General features: G+C 37.9%; 1 protein-coding gene across 10 annotated transcripts in view; it reads left to right on the forward strand.

The window, feature by feature from the left end:
• Nucleotides 1-20900, forward strand: part of WDFY3 (WD repeat and FYVE domain containing 3) — a 275484-nt gene that overhangs the window by 234242 nt on the left and 20342 nt on the right. For all 10 annotated transcript variants that reach the window (XM_082391039.1, XM_082391040.1, XM_082391031.1 and 7 more), the window contains 8 exons: nt 6351-6405; nt 6666-6785; nt 8643-8760; nt 9822-9928; nt 11452-11605; nt 16640-16731; nt 16956-17168; nt 19563-19710. In XM_082391039.1, the coding sequence (XP_082247165.1) occupies nt 6351-6405; nt 6666-6785; nt 8643-8760; nt 9822-9928; nt 11452-11605; nt 16640-16731; nt 16956-17168; nt 19563-19710 (1007 nt within the window). The remainder of the gene's footprint in view (nt 1-6350; nt 6406-6665; nt 6786-8642; nt 8761-9821; nt 9929-11451; nt 11606-16639; nt 16732-16955; nt 17169-19562; nt 19711-20900) is intronic.

Consider the following 20900-nt stretch of genomic DNA (forward strand, 5'->3'; position numbering starts at 1 on the left):
ACAGAACGGTGGAACACACTGCCATGGAACAGAATAAAGGGAAAAGAATGAAAAGAAATGAAGACAGCCTAAGAGACCTCTGGGACAGCATTAAATGCATCAACATTTGCGTTATAGGTATCCCAGAAGGAGAAGAGAGAGAGAAAGGAACCAAGAAAATATTTGAAGAGATTATAGTCGAAAACTTCCCGAACTTGGGCAAGAAAATAGCCACCCAAATCTAGGAAGCGCAGAGAGTCCCAGGCAGGATAAACCCAAGGAAAAACACACCAAGACACATAGTAATCAAATTGACAAAAATTAAAGACAAAGAAAAATTATTAAAAGCAACAAGGGAAAAACGACAAATAACATACAAGGGAACTCCCATAAGGTTAACAGCTGACTTCTCAGCAGAAACTCTACAAGCCACAAGGGAGTGGCACGATATATTTAAAGTGATGAAAGGGAAGAACCTACAACCAAGATTACTCTACCCAGCAAGGATCTCATTTAGATTTGATGGAGAAATCAAAAACTTTACAGACAAGCAAAAGCTAAGAGAATTCAGCACCACCAAACCAACTCTATAACAAATGCTAAAGGGACTTCTCTAAGTGGGAAAAACAAGAGAAGGAAAGGACCTACAAAAACAAACCCAAAACAATTAAGAAAATGATAATAGGAACATACATATCGATAATTACCTTAAATGTGAATGGATTAAATGCTTCAACCAAAAGACACAGGCTCGCTGAATGGATACAAAAGCAAGACCCATATATATGCTGTCTATAAGAGACCCACTTCAGACCTAGGGACACATACAGACTGAAAGTGAGGGGATGGAAAAAGATATTCCATGCAAATGGAAATCAAAAGAAAGCTGGAGTAGCAATACTCATATCAGATAAAATAGACTTTAAAATAATGTTACAAGAGACAAGGAAGGACACTACATAATGATCAAGGGATCAATCCAAGAAGAAGATGTAACATTATAAATATATATGCACCCAACATAGGAGTACCTCAATACATAAGGCAAATGCTAACAGCTATAAAAGAGGAAATTGACAGAAACACAATAATAGTGGGGGACTTTAACACCTCACTTACACCAATGGACAGATCATCCAGACAGAAAGTTAATAAGGAAACACAAGTTTTAAATGACACAACAGACCAGATGGATTTAACTGATATTTATAGGACATTCCATCTGAAAACAGCAGATTACACTTTCTTCTCAAGTGCACACGGAACATTCTCCAGGATAGATCACATCTTGGGTCACAAATCAAGCCTTGGTAAATTTAAGAAAATTGAAATCATATCAAGCATCTTTTCTGACCACAACGCTATGAGATTAGAAATAAATTACAGGGAAAAAACACAAACAACACAAACACATGGAGGCTAAACAATACATTACTAAATAACCAAGAGATCACTGAAGAAATCAAAGAGGAAATCAAAAAATACCTGGAGTCCACTGACAACAAAAACACGATGATCCAAAACCTATGGGATGCAGCAAAAGCAGTTCTAAGAGGGTAGTTTATAGCAATACAGTTCTACCTCAAGAAACAAGAAATATCTCAAATAAACAATCTAACCTTACACCTAAAGGAACTAGAGAAAAAAGAACAAACGAAACCCAAAGTTACCAGAAGGAAAGAAATCATAAAGATCAGAGCAGAAATAAATGAAATAGAAACAAAGAAAACAATAGCAAAGATCAATAAAACTAAAAGCTGGTTCTTTGAGAAGATAAACAAAATTGATAAACCTTTAGCCAGACTCATCAGGAAAAAGAGGGAGAGGACTCAAATCAATAAAATTAGAAATGAAAAAGGAAAAGTTACAACGGACACCGCAGAAATACAAAGCATCATAAGAGACTACTGCAAGCAAGTCTATGCTAATAAAATGGACAACCTGGAAGAAATGGACAAATTCTTAGAAAGGTATAACCTTCCGAGACTGAACCAGGAAGAAATAGAAAATATGAGCTGACCAATCACAAGTAATGAAATTGAAACTGTGATTAAAAATCTTCCAACAAACAAAAGTCCAGGACCAGATGGCTTCACAGGTGAATTCTGTCAAATATTTAGAGAAGACCTAACACCCATCCTTCTTAAACTCTTCAAAAAAATTGCAGAGGAAGGAACACTCCCAAACTCATTCTACAAGACCACCATCACCCTGATACCAAAACCAGACAAAGACACTGCAACAAAAAAAAATTATAGACCAATATCACTGATGAATATAGATGCAAAAATCCTTAACAAAATACTAGTAAACAGAATCCAACAACACATTAAAAGGATCATACACCATGATCAAGTGGGATTTATCCCAGGGATGTGAGAATTCTTCAGTATATGCAAATCAATCAATGTGATACACTGTATTTACAAATTGAAGAATAAAAACCATATGATCATCTCAGTAGACACAGAGAAAGCTTTTGACAAAATTCAACACTCATTTATGATAAAAACTCTCCAGAAAGTGGGCATAGAGGGAACCTACCTCAACCTAATAAAGGCCATATATGACAAACCCACAGCAAACATCATTCTCAATGGTGAAAAACTGAAAGCATTTCCTCTAAGATCAGGCATAAGACAAGGAAGTCCACTCTCACCACTGTTATTTAACATCGTTTTGGAATTCCTAGCCAGGCAATCAGAGAAGAAAAAGAAATTAAAGGAATACAAATTGGAAAAGAAGAAGTAAAACTGTCACTGTTTGCAGATGACATGAAAATACATACATACATAGAGAATCCTAAAGATGCCACCAGAAAACTACTAGAGCTAATCAATGAATTTGGTAAAGTAGCAGGATACAAAATTAATGTGCAGAAATCTCTTGCATTCCTATACACTTAACAACAAAAGATCAGAAAGAGAAATTAAGGAAACAATCCCATTTACCACTGCAACAAAAAGAATAAAATACCTAGGAATAAACCTACCTAAGGAGGTAAAAGACCTGTACTCAGAAAACTATAAGACTCTGATGAAAGAAATCAAAGATGACACCAACAGATGGAGAGATATACCATGTTCTTGGATTGGAAGAATCAACATTGTGAAAATAACTATACTACCCAAAGCAATCTGCAGATACAGTGCAATCCCTATCAAGCTACCAATGGCATTTTTCACAGAACTAGAACAAAAAAATTCACAATTTGTATGGAAACAAAAAGATCCTGAATAGCCAAAGCAATCTTGAGAAAGCAAAACAGAGCTGGAGGAATCAGGCTCCCTGACCTCAGAGTATACTACAAAGCCACAGTAATCAAGACAGTATGGTACTGGCACAAAAACAGAAATATAGATCAATGGAACAGGATAAAAAGCCCAGAGATAAACCCATGCACATACAGTCACCTTATCTTTGATAGAAGAGGCAAGAATATATATAATGGAGAAAAGACAGCCTCTTCAATAAGTGGTGCTGGGAAAATTGGACAGCTACATGTAAAAGAATGAAATTAGAACACTCCCTAACACCATACACAAAAATAAACTCAAAATGGATTAAAGACCTAAATGTAAGACCAGACGCTATTAAACTCATAGAGGAAAACATAGGAATAACACTCTTTGACATAAATCACAGCAAGATCTTTTTTGACCCACCTCCTAGAGTAATGGAAATAAAAACAAAAATAAACAAATGGGACCTAATGAAACTTAAAAGCTTTTGTACAGCAAAGGAAACTGTAAACAAGACGAAAAGACAACACTTAGATTGGGAGAAAATATTTACAAAGAAATCAGCAGACAAAGGATTAATCTCCAAAATATATAAGCAGCTCATGCAGCTCAATATTAAAAAAACAAACAACCCAATCAAAAAATTGGGCAGAAGACCTAAATAGACATTTCTCCAAAGAAGACATACAGATGGCCAACAGACAGACACATGAAAAGCTGCTCAACATCACTAATTATTAGAGAAATGCAAATCAAAACTACAATGAGGTATCACCTCACACCAGTTAGAATGGGCATCATCAGAAAATCTACAAACAAGAAAAGCTGCAGAGGGTGTGGAGAAAACGGAACCCTCTTGCACTGTTGGTGGGAATGTAAATTGATACAGCCACTATGGAGAACAGTATGGAGGTTCTTTCAAAAACTGAAAATAAGGGCTGCCCTGGTGGCGCAGTGGTTGAGAGTCCGCCTGCCAATGCAGGGGACACGGGTTCGAGCCCTGGTCTGGGAAGATCCCACATGCCGCAGAGCAACTAAGCCCGTGTGCCACAACTACTGAGCCTGCGCGTCTGGAGCCCGTGCTCCGCAACAAGGGAGGCCGTGATAGTGAGAGGCCCGCGCACCACGATGAGGAGTGGCCCCCGCTTGCCGCAACTGGAGAGGGCCCTCGTGCAGAGACGAAGACCCAACACAGCCAAAAATTAATTAATTAATTAATTAATTAATTAATTTTTTTTAAGAAAGGTGGTTGAAGGTAGGACAGCTAAAAAAAAAAAAACTGAAAATAGAACTACCATATGACCCAGCAATCCCACTACTGGGCATATACCCAGAGAAAACCATAATTCAAAAAGACTCATGCACCCCAATGTTCATTGCAGCACTATTTACAATAGCCAGGTCATGGAAGCAACCTAAATGCCCATCAACAGACGAATGGATAAAGAAACGTGATACGTATATACAGTGGAATATTACTCAGCCATAAAAAGAAACGAAATTGGGTCATTTGTAGAGACGTGGATGGACCTAGAGACGGTCATACAGAGTGAAGTAAGTCAGAAGAGAAAAACAAATATTGTATATTAACGCATATATGTGGAATCTAGAAAAATGGTACAGATGAACCAGTTTGCAAAGCAGAAATAGAGACACAGATGTAGGGAACAAACATATGGACACCAAGAGGGCAGAGCAGGGGCGGGGGGGGGATGAATTGGGAGATTGGGATGGACATATATACACTAATATGTATAAAATAGATAACTAATAAGAACCTGCTGTATAAAAAATAAAATTCAAGAAAAAAAGAAGCAGTGCTTTGGGGCTACAAATTAATTATTACAACATGCAGGAATATAACTTAAAACTTCTGGGGATTCTGTAATTTGTAAATAAAATTTTATTTCAATCTGTATGTGTCTAAATATGTTAATTTGTGTATTTCTCTTTAACTTACTGCTTTTATTTTTCTTTAGCTGAGATTTACAAATGCTGCTTATGTGCTTTTGTTAACCTCAGAAACATGTTCTATTCCTAATCATTTGTGTTGCTGTTAAGATAAATATAGGAAGTGAAAGGCTCCCTTAAAGCATACTAAGCCTTTTTTCTACTTGTAAGCAAATTGCTAGTACTTTTTCCTGCCTAGATAATCTTCAGCTTGCTATTTCATTGTTCTTACTACTGTCTGTGCTGAGTTGGCAGTTCTTGAAGAACTGTTGAAAACTCAAAGGCAAGAAATAGAAATTTATTCCCAACTTTAATCTTCTTTTCAATTGTTCCCTTTCCTACAAAGTTGAGAAATGATCATAGCTCTTTTTCCAGGGAGAGTACCCTATACGTTCAATTTGCCTGAAGGGAAGAATTTATCTGGAAGTGAAAAGTGGTATCTGTACCCTTGACCTAGATATGTTTATGAACTAAGGTTTACAAATCTCTTAATTTCCTTTCAGACAATAAAATATATAGTTAAGTGCTTTCCTACTGGTTCAGTGATCAACTCACAGTCTTCAGATTAATAATTATCAATAGTATAACCTTAAGGTTTTATAGCATTCTAGAAAATCTGCTATAGAAAAAATTCTATAATATAATTTTCTGAACAGCAATGACTTTCCTGTCATAAAATATTTATATTTTCATTCACTTTTTCAACATCTCTTTTCGGAAATGTACTGTGCACCTACTATGTACAAAATATTGTATACTCTTATCAGTTATTCCAACTTAATGTCTTTAGATCAGTTTATATAGAAATTATTGTAAAGGTTAGAAAGTTGAACTAGATCAATGTTTTTCAGACTCATTTTCTATAACCCACAGTAAAAAATACTACATTGCATCCCAAGTCACACAAACTTAGTTACAAATACTACAATAAAATTCACAGAAAATACTTTTCCTTCCTGTATGTAGTGCCTTCCGATGTTCTCTATTTTCTTCAATTTGACTGTTATTTCATAATTCAAAATGCTGATCACAACCCCCTAAACTGATTTCATGACCCACTAATAGGTTGTCCTCCATAGTTTGAAAAATTCGTGGACCATTGACTTAAAATTTTCAGCTTTATAATTACACAGATTTTTAAAGTTATGTTGCCTACAGTTTATTATTTATCATTTTTAGATCTGGGTTGCTTAGCACTCTGGTTGGAGAGAAGTCTGTGACTCAGAGATGGGAGGTAAGTTCAATGAAAATGTAAGCTTCCTTCGTAATTTGTAGCTAGAAGGTATAAGTCATACAGTTAAAAGTACTTTGATAATTTATAAAATATATACCATAGAAAAAAGTTTTGTTTTTGTTTTTAGGGGAAAAAAATGCTTTATTGTTCTGAAATCTGCAAGAAACTGTCCTTTACCTCATTTTGCATATAAATTTTTTAAATTGAATGTAGCAGAAATAATTGATTGCTTTAAAATGAATCTATTTATCTTTCCCAAGAGAGGTGAAATCAGCAACTTTCAGTATTTGATGCACTTGAACACTTTGGCTGGCAGATCATATAATGACCTCATGCAGTATCCTGTCTTCCCCTGGATCCTTGCAGATTACGACTCAGAGGTAAATTTCAAATCATTTTGTGAAAGTGGAACACATTCTCGAAAGTAATTAAAAGATACTGCAGTGGCTCAAATGATTTATATGCTTTATAGTTTAAGTTCTCAACGGGCACTTACTCCCAAGAAGATGAGAAGAGCTTTAGCTTAGACTTGTACAAAGTTTGGATACTTGATGAACTTCTTGGATTCACGATATCTATTGAATTTCCTAAAGTGCTAATAAATTTGTATCCACTGGAGGATGTCACTGTCCTCTACACAGCAGCCAGCAGGAACAAATCTAATTGAGTCGTTCCTCTGTTTTAAATTATTGCATAAATCATCCTCACAATTTGGAGAGAATCTTAAAACCTCACTATAGCACCCTTCACAAAGTAGCTGATACGTAGATATCCCTCCTGTTCTTCGAGGACCGCTGTCCTGGGCTACCCCGTTCTCTCTCAGCAGCTCTGCGTGTGCTGCTCTCCCCGCTTGCACTTCTCCCCATGCCCGTGCACATCTTCTCTCCCGCTGACAGGTTCCTCTGGCTAGCTGTATTTCATCCTCCAGGACACACTCCAGTATACCTCCAGGGAGCCTTGTGTCCTTTCTCTCCTCTTCCTTCTTCCTCTCTTCCCACACTGCCTTGTAGCTGTATCATGCTGCTTTCTTTTACAGCATGTTGTAGTCATGATTTTTGTCTGACCGTACTCAACTGTGAGGTCCTTAAAAACAAAGACTATCTTAACATAGCTCTTAAGTCCCAACCTCTAGAGCAGGGGTCCCCAACCCCCAGGATCTGATGCCCAATGATCTGAGGTGGAGCTGATGTAATAATAATAGAAGTAAAGTGCACAATAAATGTAATGCGCTTGAATCATCCCAAAACCATCCTCCCACCCCCGGTCCTTGGAAAAATTGTCTTCCATGAAAACGGTCCCTGGTGCCAAAAAGGTTGGGGACCGCTGCTCTAGAGCAATGCCCAGTACTTAGTAAATACTTTAATCTTTGTTGAAATAACCAAAAAAAGTATAAATGAGGTATTTTGCATGTGGATTTTCAGAGGACAAATACTAACGACTTATATTGGTAAATGTGGATCAGTTTCTCCTGTTCAAGACTTTTAAAATATAAGTTGGCAAAATTGGTGGGCCATGATGCCCTGTAAAAAGGACACAAATTACGTATCCCATGGGTATGTACTTCAAATTTCTACTTTTAAAACCCTCAGGAGGTAAATTTTGGTTTCCTTTTAAATACATGAATTAGGTCAGCTAGAAATGAGCTTTTAAAATAATCTCTGGTAGACTGAAAGAATCCATCTCATTTGGAAGTCACTTGATCTGGTATGATGTTGTCTTTTGGAGGTGAACAAATTACTGAGTGCTCTAGTTTATTTCACTTCCCTTTCACCTCTAGGAAGAAAATGCTCAGAAGTGAAGTTGGAGTGAAATGGGGGAGAGGGGAAGAGAACAAAAAGGAGATTTGATCCTCCAGTTATGTGGGTGACAGAGGATAACGATGAATTGGAGCTTTTGTGTCCACAGTCTCCTGCTGTGCCCTTGCCAAGACTGGGAAGGGTTTTCCCTCTTATTCCTCATCTCCAAACCTGGATCCTGAGTGCCTTCCTCTGTGAACACTTAATTTCCAAAACAGTTGTCTTCAAGCCGAACCAATTAACAAACTGCCATGTGCCCGTCTGTAAAATATGGATAACCAGTAGGTGCATGGCATTGTCTTGGAGTCCAGTTCTGCTGGTGTGACCCCATAGATACTAGCACATTTACAGATCATCATTGCTGTAGCCATTGTGTCTACTACATTGGTGAGAATAGAGGATGTATAGTAATTTGGAATTGGGTTTCGTTTTGTATTTTAGGAGGTAGATCTTACTAATCCCAAGACATTTAGAAACCTGGCTAAGCCAATGGGAGCACAGACAGATGAACGATTAGCTCAGTATAAGAAGCGATATAAAGACTGGGAAGATCCTAATGGTAAGTAACTTTTCTTGTCATGGGACTTTGTACCCAAGTTTCAAAAGTAAGCCATTATTTAGTGGTCTGACGCCCTTCCGTCTTTCCCCAGATTGCTTATATATCATTATATCTATATATGTTGCATATGCACACTTATACACAACTATCAGAGTAGAAGAATGAGGTTTTGCATGCCAACTGATGGCCATGCTTAGAAGGCATTTTTTAGGTAGCTTGTCAGGTACTGGCAGAAAGCAAAGTATGTCTGCTTTGTCTAGGGTAGAAACTTCCCATCATAATATGCCATTATCTCTAATCGTGTTTAGGCCAGAAACTAAACTTTCCTTTATTGACTCTTTTAAATTTTTTTATTGAAGTATAGTTGATTTACAGTGTTTCAGGTGTACAGCAAAGTGATTCAGTCATTCAGTTTTTTCAGACTATTTTCCATTATAGGTTCTTTTAATTTTATTGAGGCACTTTTTAGAACCCTTTTGCATTAAAAAATTATAGTTGACTACCTTCTAAAATACTACAGTTTACCTACTTATGTTTTTTTATGTTTAATGTTTATCATGTATCCCCTTCAAACAGGCAAAACAAACAAAAGAGAAAAAAACTAAGACTAACTATATTCCCTGTGTGGAATCCTTTCTTTTTCCTGCAAGGAGGATATGTAGTAAAAATTGCATAATATTCGAAGACAGCAATTTAGAGAAATTTATACTATTGCAAAGCCAGAACCTAATAAAAAGTCGCTGTATGTCAATATCTTGCTTTAGTCAAAGATGGTTTGCTATTAAGGATTACCTGTTACAGTTAGCCTCAAAACATGAATTGCTAGATGTGCTCAGTTTGGGGGAAAGGCACAGAATTATACTAAACTGGATAACTGCCAAATATATAAGTGAGAGGTTACAGTGTCATCATAAAGTTTTCATGCTGCAAATGCCAGTGCTAATTGCACTTAGTGTCACAGTTACCACATACGATAGCATTTTCAAGTCTATTGATGAATGCCAATTTTATTTTTCATATTACTCTTTCATTTTCAATTATGCTTTAATTTTCTTGGCAAGGAGAAACTCCAGCCTACCACTATGGGACCCACTATTCATCTGCAATGATTGTGGCTTCGTACCTAGTAAGGATGGAGCCCTTCACACAGATATTCCTAAGGCTACAGGTAAAACTCTTAAGTTTAGAATTTTTGCATTTTACTCAAGCCTTTTATTTAAGATTGTTGCTTTTTTCTTTAATGTTGTTATCTTGCCTGACAAGAAGCCCTGTGAAGTTTTTAGTCACAAAAGTAATCAAAACATAGTGAAAGTGGAATTTCATTGGACCAAAATTGATAAATAAACTAGAATTTGTTTACACTAAACAAGTGCCAGGGTCCTTTAGTCAAATAAGCAAGTAGCATATGCTTTCCAGCCAGGTGTATGGAATTCAGCCTTAACTGGTTGAATTCAGCAAACATTTAAAAAAGAGTAATACTGTCTAACTCATTTGCTGTCTTCCGTATTATAATTGCCTTTCTCCACATTCTCTTTCATTTATTCAGCAAATATTTATTGAATACTTACTGTATTATAGGCACTGGTCTAGGTGCTTAGAGATATCAGTGAATAAAGACAAAAGTCCTGCCTTATGGAATTTATATATTTTAGTTGAGGGAGACAGACAAACATCAATAAGTATATTGTTAAATGTTTTAGAATGTGATAAGTGCTATCAGAAAAATGTAGATCAGGGAAATGGAAAGGGAAGTACGGGAATGGGAGGTGGAGGAGGACATGATGGTCAGAGTAGGTCTCCTTGAAAAGGTGATATCTGAACAGAAACTTGAAGGAGGTGAGGGAGTTACTGGTGCAGCTATCTGGAGAAAGTATGTTCCAGGCAGAGAGAATGGCCTGTGAGGGGCCCTGAGTCAGGCATATCCCTGAGTTGCTTGAGGAACAGCAAGGAAGCCAGTATGTCTGGAGCAGAGTGACTGCAGGGGAAAGCAATAGGGGATGAGGTCAGAGAGGTAGCAGGGGCCAGATGGTGGTAGGCCTTGGTGGCCATTGTATGGACTTCAGCATTTTCACACAGTGAACTTCATTGTAAAGAAAAACACACTCAAACACAGCATAGGGAGTTTGATTGAGGAAGGGAGTGGCGTTATCTGTGAGGCTGTGTAAGCAAAAGAAATCCCTTTTCTATTTAAATTTGTTTTATCAATCTATAACTTTTTGATCACCTTCCAAGTTCTCCACTTAATTCTCATTGGTGTGAGAACCTGAATGTCATGTTAATTTACAAAATTAGTCAAATACATGTATAAACTGAATATTTCCAACTGTAGATGGCTACATTAGAATCTTTTCTTTTAGGAGAGCATTATCAAACAATGGAGGAACTCCTCTATTTCCTTATAGTCTTGCCCTCTCTAAAAACTGATCTTTTTTTTTAAATGACTTTTTAAAGTCTTCGTACTTGGATTTCACTTTGATACAAAGCAAGAGCACCCTTGGTAAGGAGTACCCCGAAAAGAATTAGATTAATTTTCTTTCTGTGATTATTTAAAATTTTGTGTATTTAACGTAGGATGATGGGAAATTGAATTGTCGCCAAACACATTTACTTGGGTTTCAAGCCCTTGAGCTTGGAAGCTGTGAGGTGGGAGTGGTTCTCTAACAGAAAGGTGCCTTCTCGTTCTGCCCACAGGGAGGCCACTTTGACCTGGCTGACCGGATGTTTCACAGTGTACGCGAGGCCTGGTATTCAGCATCAAAGCACAACATGGCAGATGTAAAGGAACTTATCCCAGAATTTTTTTACTTACCAGAATTCCTGTTCAATTCCAACAACTTTGATCTGGGTATGTAGCACGATGGCACTATCTTAGGGTCATTAGCCAGGAAAAGACCAACAGAAATAAGTCAGTTTTCTGATGATTGTCTGTAGTACACACTGACAAGAAAAGATTTTGTTTCCAGACCAAGCTTGGATCCACTCACCTAACATGCAGCAAAGCCAATCTACTGACACTGGGTCGGTCATGGTGAAGGGAAAGCACAGCACTTATTGCAGGGCCAAGCAAGGAGAATGGGCAGCTCATACTGAAAAGGCCTGAACTCCCCAGTGATGGCTTTCAGAGGAAGGTTTTTAAAGAGTGTGAGGGAGAGGGTCACACGATATGCATTCAGCTTGTGCACAAGTCTACGAGTGGTGGACGGTGAGGGTAACAGGGTGATGTTTCGGGAATATCAGTCATCAGCCTTCTGGTTCCAACTGGTCTGGGGTCTGTGTGCTGGTGGTCAGCATGTAGTTAACTTCGTCCACCTGGTGGGGGTTTTAGTATCTGCAAAACAGCTCAAGGACATGGCTCAGGTTATTGTCTATAGCCCTTGAGGAGGAACTAAAGGTCCTTGGCTTTGCTTTATTGCTAAACTAATATTATTTTGTCTTGCTTGAGTGTTTTCCTTTGTTTCTGCATTTTCTTACTTCTCTGATTAAATTTACGCTTTGGAACTTGGGGTAGACCTAGGAAGCTAAAGCTTTTCTGCAAACAAGAGGCAGGGGACATGTTGGGGGTCAGGGGGGTATTGTTCTTGGGAAGGCCTTGCAGGTTCCTGCTTGGTTTCTATTTCCTTGTGAGTTTAGCTGCTGCTAATTACAACTGGATGTATGAGAGTAAATATAACAAAGGAAAATAGATTTATGCCCCCAAATAAGCTGTTTCAAACCTATAGTTTTGGGAAAATTTAAGAATTAACAGATTACATCTAATGGTCAGAATATCATCATTTATTTCAGTGAAAACAAAGGTGAGGTGAAATTTTGTTTGAAAATTAATATGATTGAAACTCACAGCCAAGAGTGGCATATCCAAATTTTTCATGTATTGTTTAAATCTTTTGTATTGCCTGAGGCATTCTCAGCTTACATGCTAATAAAATTTAAAGTTAGAATTTCAGAATAACTTTAGGTAAATCCCTTTCTTCTTCCTGTTAGGGCACTATTTTCTAGAAAAACAGAACCAAATCAACACTTATAAAAAGGAGAGAAATTTCCTTGGTACTCTGCTCTCTTTATATTGTCCAGCAGTTTCAGGAAGTAGATTTGACTTTGGCTACAGTTTCTTGGAACACAGTTTGCTGATCTATGTTTCTGAATATTTATTTTTACGACATATCAAAATTCCGTTGTTTCACTTTAGAATATTAGTGCCAGATATTGTTCTGTTTTCATACTTTTTTCATGCCCTGTATCATACTGTATTTAAGAGTTCAACATATAAACCATTACTATACTACCTCATAAAATCATTAATGGAAAATTCAGGGAATATTCATATCCAATATATTTGAGTGTTTTTTCTTTGTAATATAATTTTTATTAATTGTTCATCAGCAGCTTGAACCTTGTGAAATTGTAGCTCTAGGTGCAATAGGAAAGGCAGTAAGACTCTCAATAGCCCCAGCAAAAGGCCTGAAATTGAGTCTCATTACCTCTGATTGGGCTTGGAGCTCACCCTTGAGCAGCTAAAGACATCAAGTTCTAGCACTTAGAGTCGGAGGGAGTGGCAGTTCCTCAAAGAAATAGAGTAGATGGTGAACAGGGAAAAACAACAAATGTGTGCACAGCATTTGAATATGAATGCACGTTAGTGTTTTATTATGTTCACTTATAATTCACCTTTAGAGAATGCTACTCTCTTCCCTAGGGACACCACTTTCAAAGAGACAGATACGGAGAGGTGCAGAAAGAGATACCCCCAATATTCCAGAAACACTCAGTCCGTTATAATAATCTATGTCACAGAAATGTTCTAGCCAGACTACTTACAAACCCAACCAAATCATCTATTTTTAAATAAGTAAATAAAAGAAAGGTCATGTATGTTTGTCATGCTCACCTTCATAACAAATCATCTTCCCTCCTTGAAATCACACACTTTAAAAAACACTATTTGCATGTAAGAGCTAAAGCTATAAAACTCTTAAAAGAAAACATAGGAGTAAATCTTCATGATCTTGGATTTGGATCAACAGCATAAGCAAAAGCAACAAAAAAAGATAAATTGGACTTTATCAAAATTTAAAGCTTCTGCATCCAAGGGCATTATGAAGAAAACCTACGGAATGAGAGAAAATATTTGCAAATAATGTATCTTATAAGGGTCTAGTATTCAGAATATAAAGAACTCTTACAACTTAACATCAATAGGATAAGCAACCCAGTTAAAGGGGCAAAAGACCTGAATAGACATTTCTCCAAAGAGGTTATACAAATGGCCAATAAGCATATGAAAAGATCGTTAGTCATTAAGGAAATGCAAGTCAAAACCACAGTGAGGTACCACTTCACATTCGCTAGGGTGGCTGTGATGAAAAAAAAAAGCACACAAACAGAAGATGACAAGGGCTAGTGAGGATATGGAGAAAGTAGAACCTTTATATGTTTCTGGTCAGAATGTAAAATGGTTCTGCACTGTGGGAAGCAGTTTGGTAGGAAATGTTGAATTGCCATATGACCAAGCAATTCCACTCCAAGAACTGTCCAAAAGAACTGAAAACAGGGACTTAAACAAAGACCTGTACATGCACATTCATTGCAGCATTATTCACAATAGCCATATGGTAGAAACAGCCCACATACCTATCAATGGATAAACAAATTGTGGAATATACATATAATGGAATATTATTCAGCCATAAAATGGTATGAAATAATGATAAATGCTACAACATGGATGAACCTCAAAAACATTGCACCAAGTAAAAGAAGCCAGACACAAAAGGTCACATAATGTATGATTTCCACTTACATGGAATGTCCAGAATAGGTAAATCTAGAGAGACAGAACACAGATTGGTGGTTACCGGGGGATGGGAGTAGGGGTGGGGAGGAATGGGGAACAACTGTTTGATTCGTTTAAGATTTCTTTCTGAGATGATGAAAATGTTTTAGGACTAGATAGAAGTGGTAGTTGCACAATATTGTGAACGTACGAAATGCCACTGAATTGTTCACTTTAAAATGGTTGATTTTATGTTATGTGAATTTTACCTCAATATAAAGAAAATCAGACAAAACACTGTTGGTCTCTCCACCCAGAAAAGATGGTAAATGATATAAAAGAAAGAGCACTTAGGTTTTTTCCCCTGGCTCTGGAACAATTAGGTTTTTTTGTCTGGTCTTATCTTTGTACCCTTGGATATACATGGAGGGGAACTGCAGAGTATCAGAATCAGACCAAGACTTTTCTACAGACCGTTCCCTTTAAATGACATTTTAAAATTATAGATAGTGCTGATAAAATAAAATTATATCACACAGTATTTAGGGATTATGAGCAAAATTTTGAAAAGTAGATTATATCTCAAGTAGCCTGGGGATTATTATTTGCTTCTTCTTATCAAAAAAATTATTACTTGCTTCTTATTCTTATTAGGCCTAGAGGGCATTTCAAGGAAGGTGGGGTAAGGGCCTGAGAGAGGGGGGAGGGGCTGTAATAATTGATTGTTTTATTTTTTTCTTAAGTTATATGGTAATTTTTCCAACTAAGTCAAGACATTCCTTTAAACAATAAACTGATTTTTGTATCTCTCACATTTTTATATCACATTGTACAGAAGCCGTCAAATTGCAATGATGAAAACAAGATTATTTCTAAAGGAAATATTTTTACTGGCCCTTACTTGGAAACTGCCTTTTGTGTTCTAAAATGTGAACAATTATACTTCCCTATGAAGATTTATAATTCAGCTTTTTATCTAACCAACTGCCATTAAGCTAATGAGTCAACATTATTTATAGAGTCATTTTTTACAGTGATGGTCTGATTTGTGCCTAGGAAAACTCTGTAAGCTAAAGTTAACTTTTTGATGTTATTTCGAAAAGAAGAAAAAAGCCTATTTCCTCAGATGCCAGTCCCATTTAATGTGTTTTGTTGTCAATAGATTTCATAGCAAAGGGTTTCTTTAATATTTTAGAGATTATCTGGCTATGATTTAAATAACAGTTTACATGGAATAAATTACTTTGTTATAAATTATTAAGACTCCCTCCGCCAGGTAGCCACATAGTCTTTCCAAAATTTTTTTTCTGTTAAATGATATAACGCCAAAAGTTATATTGTTTCAGATTTTATTTTATTTTTTTAATGAGAATCCTTACAGCAAAATACATGTGGGTTCTACAGAGCTCTCTCAAGAATTTAAGAATCAGAAATATGAGCGAACACATGTATTGCAAATATTTCTAGGAGACTGTGGTACTTTTATTTTCTCTTAAGCCAAGAGAGCATTCAGACTGAAAATGGCCGAGGAGTTAGATATCCTTTCAATAACCTCTTCCATGTGAATGGCAGACCAGACAAGAAATTCAGTACTAGGTAACTGCTATTGACTCACCAAGCTTAAAGCATTCTGGAAAAGCCTAAATGAACAGTTTTTGAGAAATTGCTAAGGGTCTTACAAATGAGTGGTTTTAAGGGGCTTAAGCATTGATTTGAGCAGTTTTTCCAAACTCAAAACAGTAGACCCATAAAATGTTTCATTCCTGTCCTCAATTAAGTTTCAGAAATGTTGTATCTAATATCCTTCCTAGAGAAGAGCAGTGCCTCCAAGGAGTCTTGCAGGAAAGAAACATGTTTGAGCTTGCATAACTCAGCATTTCCTGAAGTCATTTGACAGCATAGCCCCTCAGTGTTGCTAACACTCAGTAAATTTCTCCGAGGGAGTGCCCTGAGGAGTCCTCTTGGGGAAATACCAGAGTAGATATCTCTGAGGGTCCTTTCTGTGGTAAAATTTTATAATCCTGGTAATGAAACTAACCCACTATTTCTCTGTTACTTTACTATTTTTCTCATTCTTTTATTTTCTTTTTAATGTATCCAATTACACAGGTTGTAAACAAAATGGCACCAAGCTTGGAGATGTTATCCTTCCACCCTGGGCAAAAGGGGACCCACGAGAATTCATCCGAGTGCACCGTGAGGTAATGGCAGTACGCTCTGCAGTTGAACTGAGATCTCACTGGGTCACTGACCACAGTACAAAGAGAGGACCTTGAGCAATGTATCCCCCGTGTGTTTAAGTCACTAATGTTGTTCGTATGAATTTTAGTTATTCTGGTTCCTATAGACCACTGGCGAATTCTTTTACTTTCTAAGGAAATAATAAAAGCCAGCCAGTGACTGAACCTGTGTTTTGAAATTACAGGCTTTGGAATGTGACTATGTGAGTGCCCATCTGCATGAGTGGATTGACTTAATCTTCGGCTATAAACAGCAAGGTCCTGCTGCAGTAGAAGCTGTAAATGTCTTCCATCATCTTTTTTACGAGGGTCAAGTGGATATCTACAACATAAATGACCCACTAAAGGAGACAGCCACCATAGGGTTCATTAATAACTTTGGTCAGATCCCTAAACAGGTATGGATGTTTTTTCCTTATCATTGATGTTTTCTGTTACATTTTTTTAAGCTCTGTAATATTTCTATAGATGGTAGATGACCATATAATAATTAAGTTTAGACTGAGTTTTTAATTAAGAACCATAAATATCACCCAATAGTTTCAGTAGGTCCCTAGATGATTACTTTCTCCTCCCTTTTACAGTCCAGATAAACAGAAATTTTGCTGGTCAAAGAGCATTTTTCCTCACAGGCTAGTGCTTTCCTGTACCCACACAGTTCCTGGCAGGAAGACGGGAAGAGCATGGTCAGGGAAGCAGATGTGGCCTTGGAGGCCGCAGGATACACAGAGATGGGGTTTCATCCCACGGCCAGTAAAAAAACCAATGCTGACTTTAAGCATTGTCATATAAGGTCGTATTTAGACTTTAAAGATCCCTCTGGTCACAATCTTACACATGCACATACTGTAGGGGAGCCAGATGAAGAGCAGGAAGCTCTCATAGTGGTTCAGGGAACAGACAGATAGCGGTGGTTTGGATTCGATGATCGGTGTAGGTCTGACAAGTGCTGGGGTGTGAGAGTGCACACCATGATTACGCCTAGGCCCGGCCCTGCACTAGCTCCTCCAACCACTATCTGGAACCTGGTGAGGAAGACCCAGACCCTCTCAGCACCCAGATGCTGTAGATCTCTCACCTTCGGCAATGAGCGAACCTCTGTCAAGGGAGTTCGTCCCTTCCTTCATCCTCATTGTCTCAGGCACACCAGGAGAGCAGAGTGCACCAGAAGAAACTGCAGCACAGTGGAGAAGGCTGGCTTTGCCGCCCCTTCACACCACCACCTTTTCCCTAGTGCCCTGACCTCTGCATTTTGGCCCTGGCTATCCTTCTTTGTTCCTGCTTCAGATATCTCTCCTGGAATCCCTTTTTTTTAGGTTAACCAACTTTGAGGTTTCCGGGGTTGACAGTTGGGAACACAGAACAATGGCAAGTCTTTGTTCATGGAAAAGCCGTGATAGACAGCGGGACACCCTGTAACTGCACCACTCACAGTGTAATCTGATTCCCCAATGCAGGAACCATGTTTACTTTTAAAGTGAAATGCTTGTTGATAAACTCTAATCATAGCAGAAGAACCTTAGCCATTTTTTGAGGGTTACAAGTGCGGGAACCGTGTTTCATACCTTCTGGGAAACAAATACTCTGAACAAAAAAATCTAGACACATGCACTGTTGCAGTATTTTTGTTCCACTTTTGAGTTTAAGAGGCAAATAGTCTGGGAGATAGAGTTTGGATACTAACATATTTCTAGGACATTCCAGGAACTAATAGAGGGTACTTCCAAGTGTAACGATCCTAGAAACAGCTAAGCTTTTTGATCACCATATTGATATATCCTTATATACGCTAGCCTGCCTGGCCTGCTCTGTCCTCAGGTCCTTGTAAAGTTCTTCAGTAAATGTTCATTCATGAACATGCTTTAAAGTATGTGGGTCTTTTTATAGAACTTCAGAGTCTTATCTCATTATTAACATTTATGAGAAATAACAGAACCCTGATCCTAAGCCCTGTATGTAGATAAAATGGGAATTATCTGTTTAAAGTTTGGGGAGCCTAAAAAGTATATCTTTCTCTATACAAAGCATTTTTTTCTATTTTTTTTCTCCTGGAAATCCAGAATGTCAAATTCACAGAGTGTGATGGTGTTGTAGTCATCCTAAATCTCATTTCATCTAAGGTTTTCCAGGTATCTTCTTCAAATATCAGTTGTCCATCAAAAAAGAGTCTGCCTATTTCAAGAACAGTCATCTTAAATGTATATTAAGACTTTTCAGTTCTTTTAGAAATACTGAACAGAAATGCCAAAGACCTTCTTTTCTTTTTTTCCTTTACAACATGGCAAAGTAAAAAGAGGACAACCATGCTCACACTGTCAGCAAATTAGTAGCACCTAGACGATACAGAAATGATGTCACATACAGAAAGCCCATGCTGGAGCCAGAAGTAACCCAGTTAGAGAGAAGGGCTGCCTGCCCTCAGTGGCACAGAACGGTATCGTGCTCTAAGAAACTGGTTAATTTTTAAACACCGCTGGAAAATAGTTGTCAACCTGCTGTCATTTGAGGAGATTAATTTCCTTCTGAAAAATTCTCCTGAGCTCAGTGTAGCACAGAGCATGCTGGTAACCCAAGCTTTTGCGTAGGAGTCCTGTCCCCACTGACTGCGGCATGAGGTCTCTGGCAACCTTCTGAGCCTTTTTAAATTTCTTTCCTCAAGTGTCAAATGTGATAACGTGATACCTAATGGTTGTTGTGAAGCTTAAGTGAAATAACAGCAAAATACCTGGCATAGAAAAGGGCTTAATAAATGTTAGCTTCGGTATAAAATGTGTCATCTTCTCTCATACCAGTTATTTAAAAAGCCTCATCCACCGAAGCGAGTCAGGAGTCGACTCAACGGAGACAATGCAGGGATCTTGGTCCCACCAGGATCTACCAGTGACAAGATCTTTTTTCATCATCTAGACAACTTGAGGCCTTCTCTAACACCTGTAAAAGGTAAAATGACAGGAAATAAGCTTTTGATTCATGATTCTGTGGGATTATTTAATAATCCTAGTTTAGCAATAATAAATTTGCTTCTCAACAATAGCATAATTTGTAATAAGTGCTAAATCACCAAATACTTGTTAGATTTTCCTTTTCCGTTTCTTCTTTTGGCCTATTGGATTTTGCATCAAAAAGAACCCAACAAGTTTCTCCTCTCTGCTAGGATAGTGAAAACTCTAATATACCAAACCTTATAGTTCAACTTTATATTCTACATGTAGAAAAACTTCTGTCATCTTCATTTACCCATGTTCCACCAATTTAGATCAGTAAGAAAACTGTGTTTTTAATATGCCAGCTAAAAGCCTCTTTTATCTAATGTTATCTTAAGTTATCTTAAATTACTTTTCCAAGTAGATTTTTTTTCCCTTGTGTTACTGAAAGTGGGGTCCAGCTGCTCGCCTCTCAAAAGCCAATAAAGAGGCAAGGTTGGTGGAAAGGGAAGTTTGCTTTATTTTGGATGCCAGCAACTGTGGGGACCCCGGGGGGGGGGGGACTCCTGTCCAAAGGCAACCCCCCAACCCCGGCACTGACAACCAGTGGGCAAGAGCTTTTGTAGATGGAGGGAGGGGGCTGCGTGCAGAAACAGCACAGTCACCCCTGACAGTCATCTTGAAATTGCTCGTGCAGTGGCCTGACCAGCATCATCTAGATTGTTTTAAGTACAGTTAATCAGTTCAGTTCCAGGGTTGGTTTGTTCCCGTTTCCTTGGGGCCAGTTCTCAGAATTCTGGCAGCTTATGTCATGGCTACAGTCTGGTCATCGTGTAGTTAACGTCTTCCACCTGGTGTGGGTTTCAGTATCTACAAGACAGCTCACAGGACACGGCTCAGAACATTATCTAGAGCCCTTGAGGAGGAACTAAAGGTCCTTGACTATGCTTAATGGCTAGACTATTAATATTTGGTTTCCTTTGACTGTTTTCCTTTGTTTCTGCATTTTCTCACTTCTCTAATTAAACTTATTCTTTGGCTAAAGTTTTTCCACAGACAGAGGCAAGCGGAGGACATGGGGGTGAGGGGGAAGGACCACAGGGCTCTGCTCCATTTCGCTTAGAATGAAAAACTGGTTTACAGAGTCTTGAAGTTGTCACTTAACTCCAAAAATTGGAGCATCAAAGTCTGGTTCATTGGATTGGC

Source organism: Balaenoptera borealis (assembly GCF_965194805.1).
Source record: "Balaenoptera borealis genome assembly, chromosome: 4".
Taxonomy (NCBI): domain Eukaryota; kingdom Metazoa; phylum Chordata; class Mammalia; order Artiodactyla; family Balaenopteridae; genus Balaenoptera; species Balaenoptera borealis.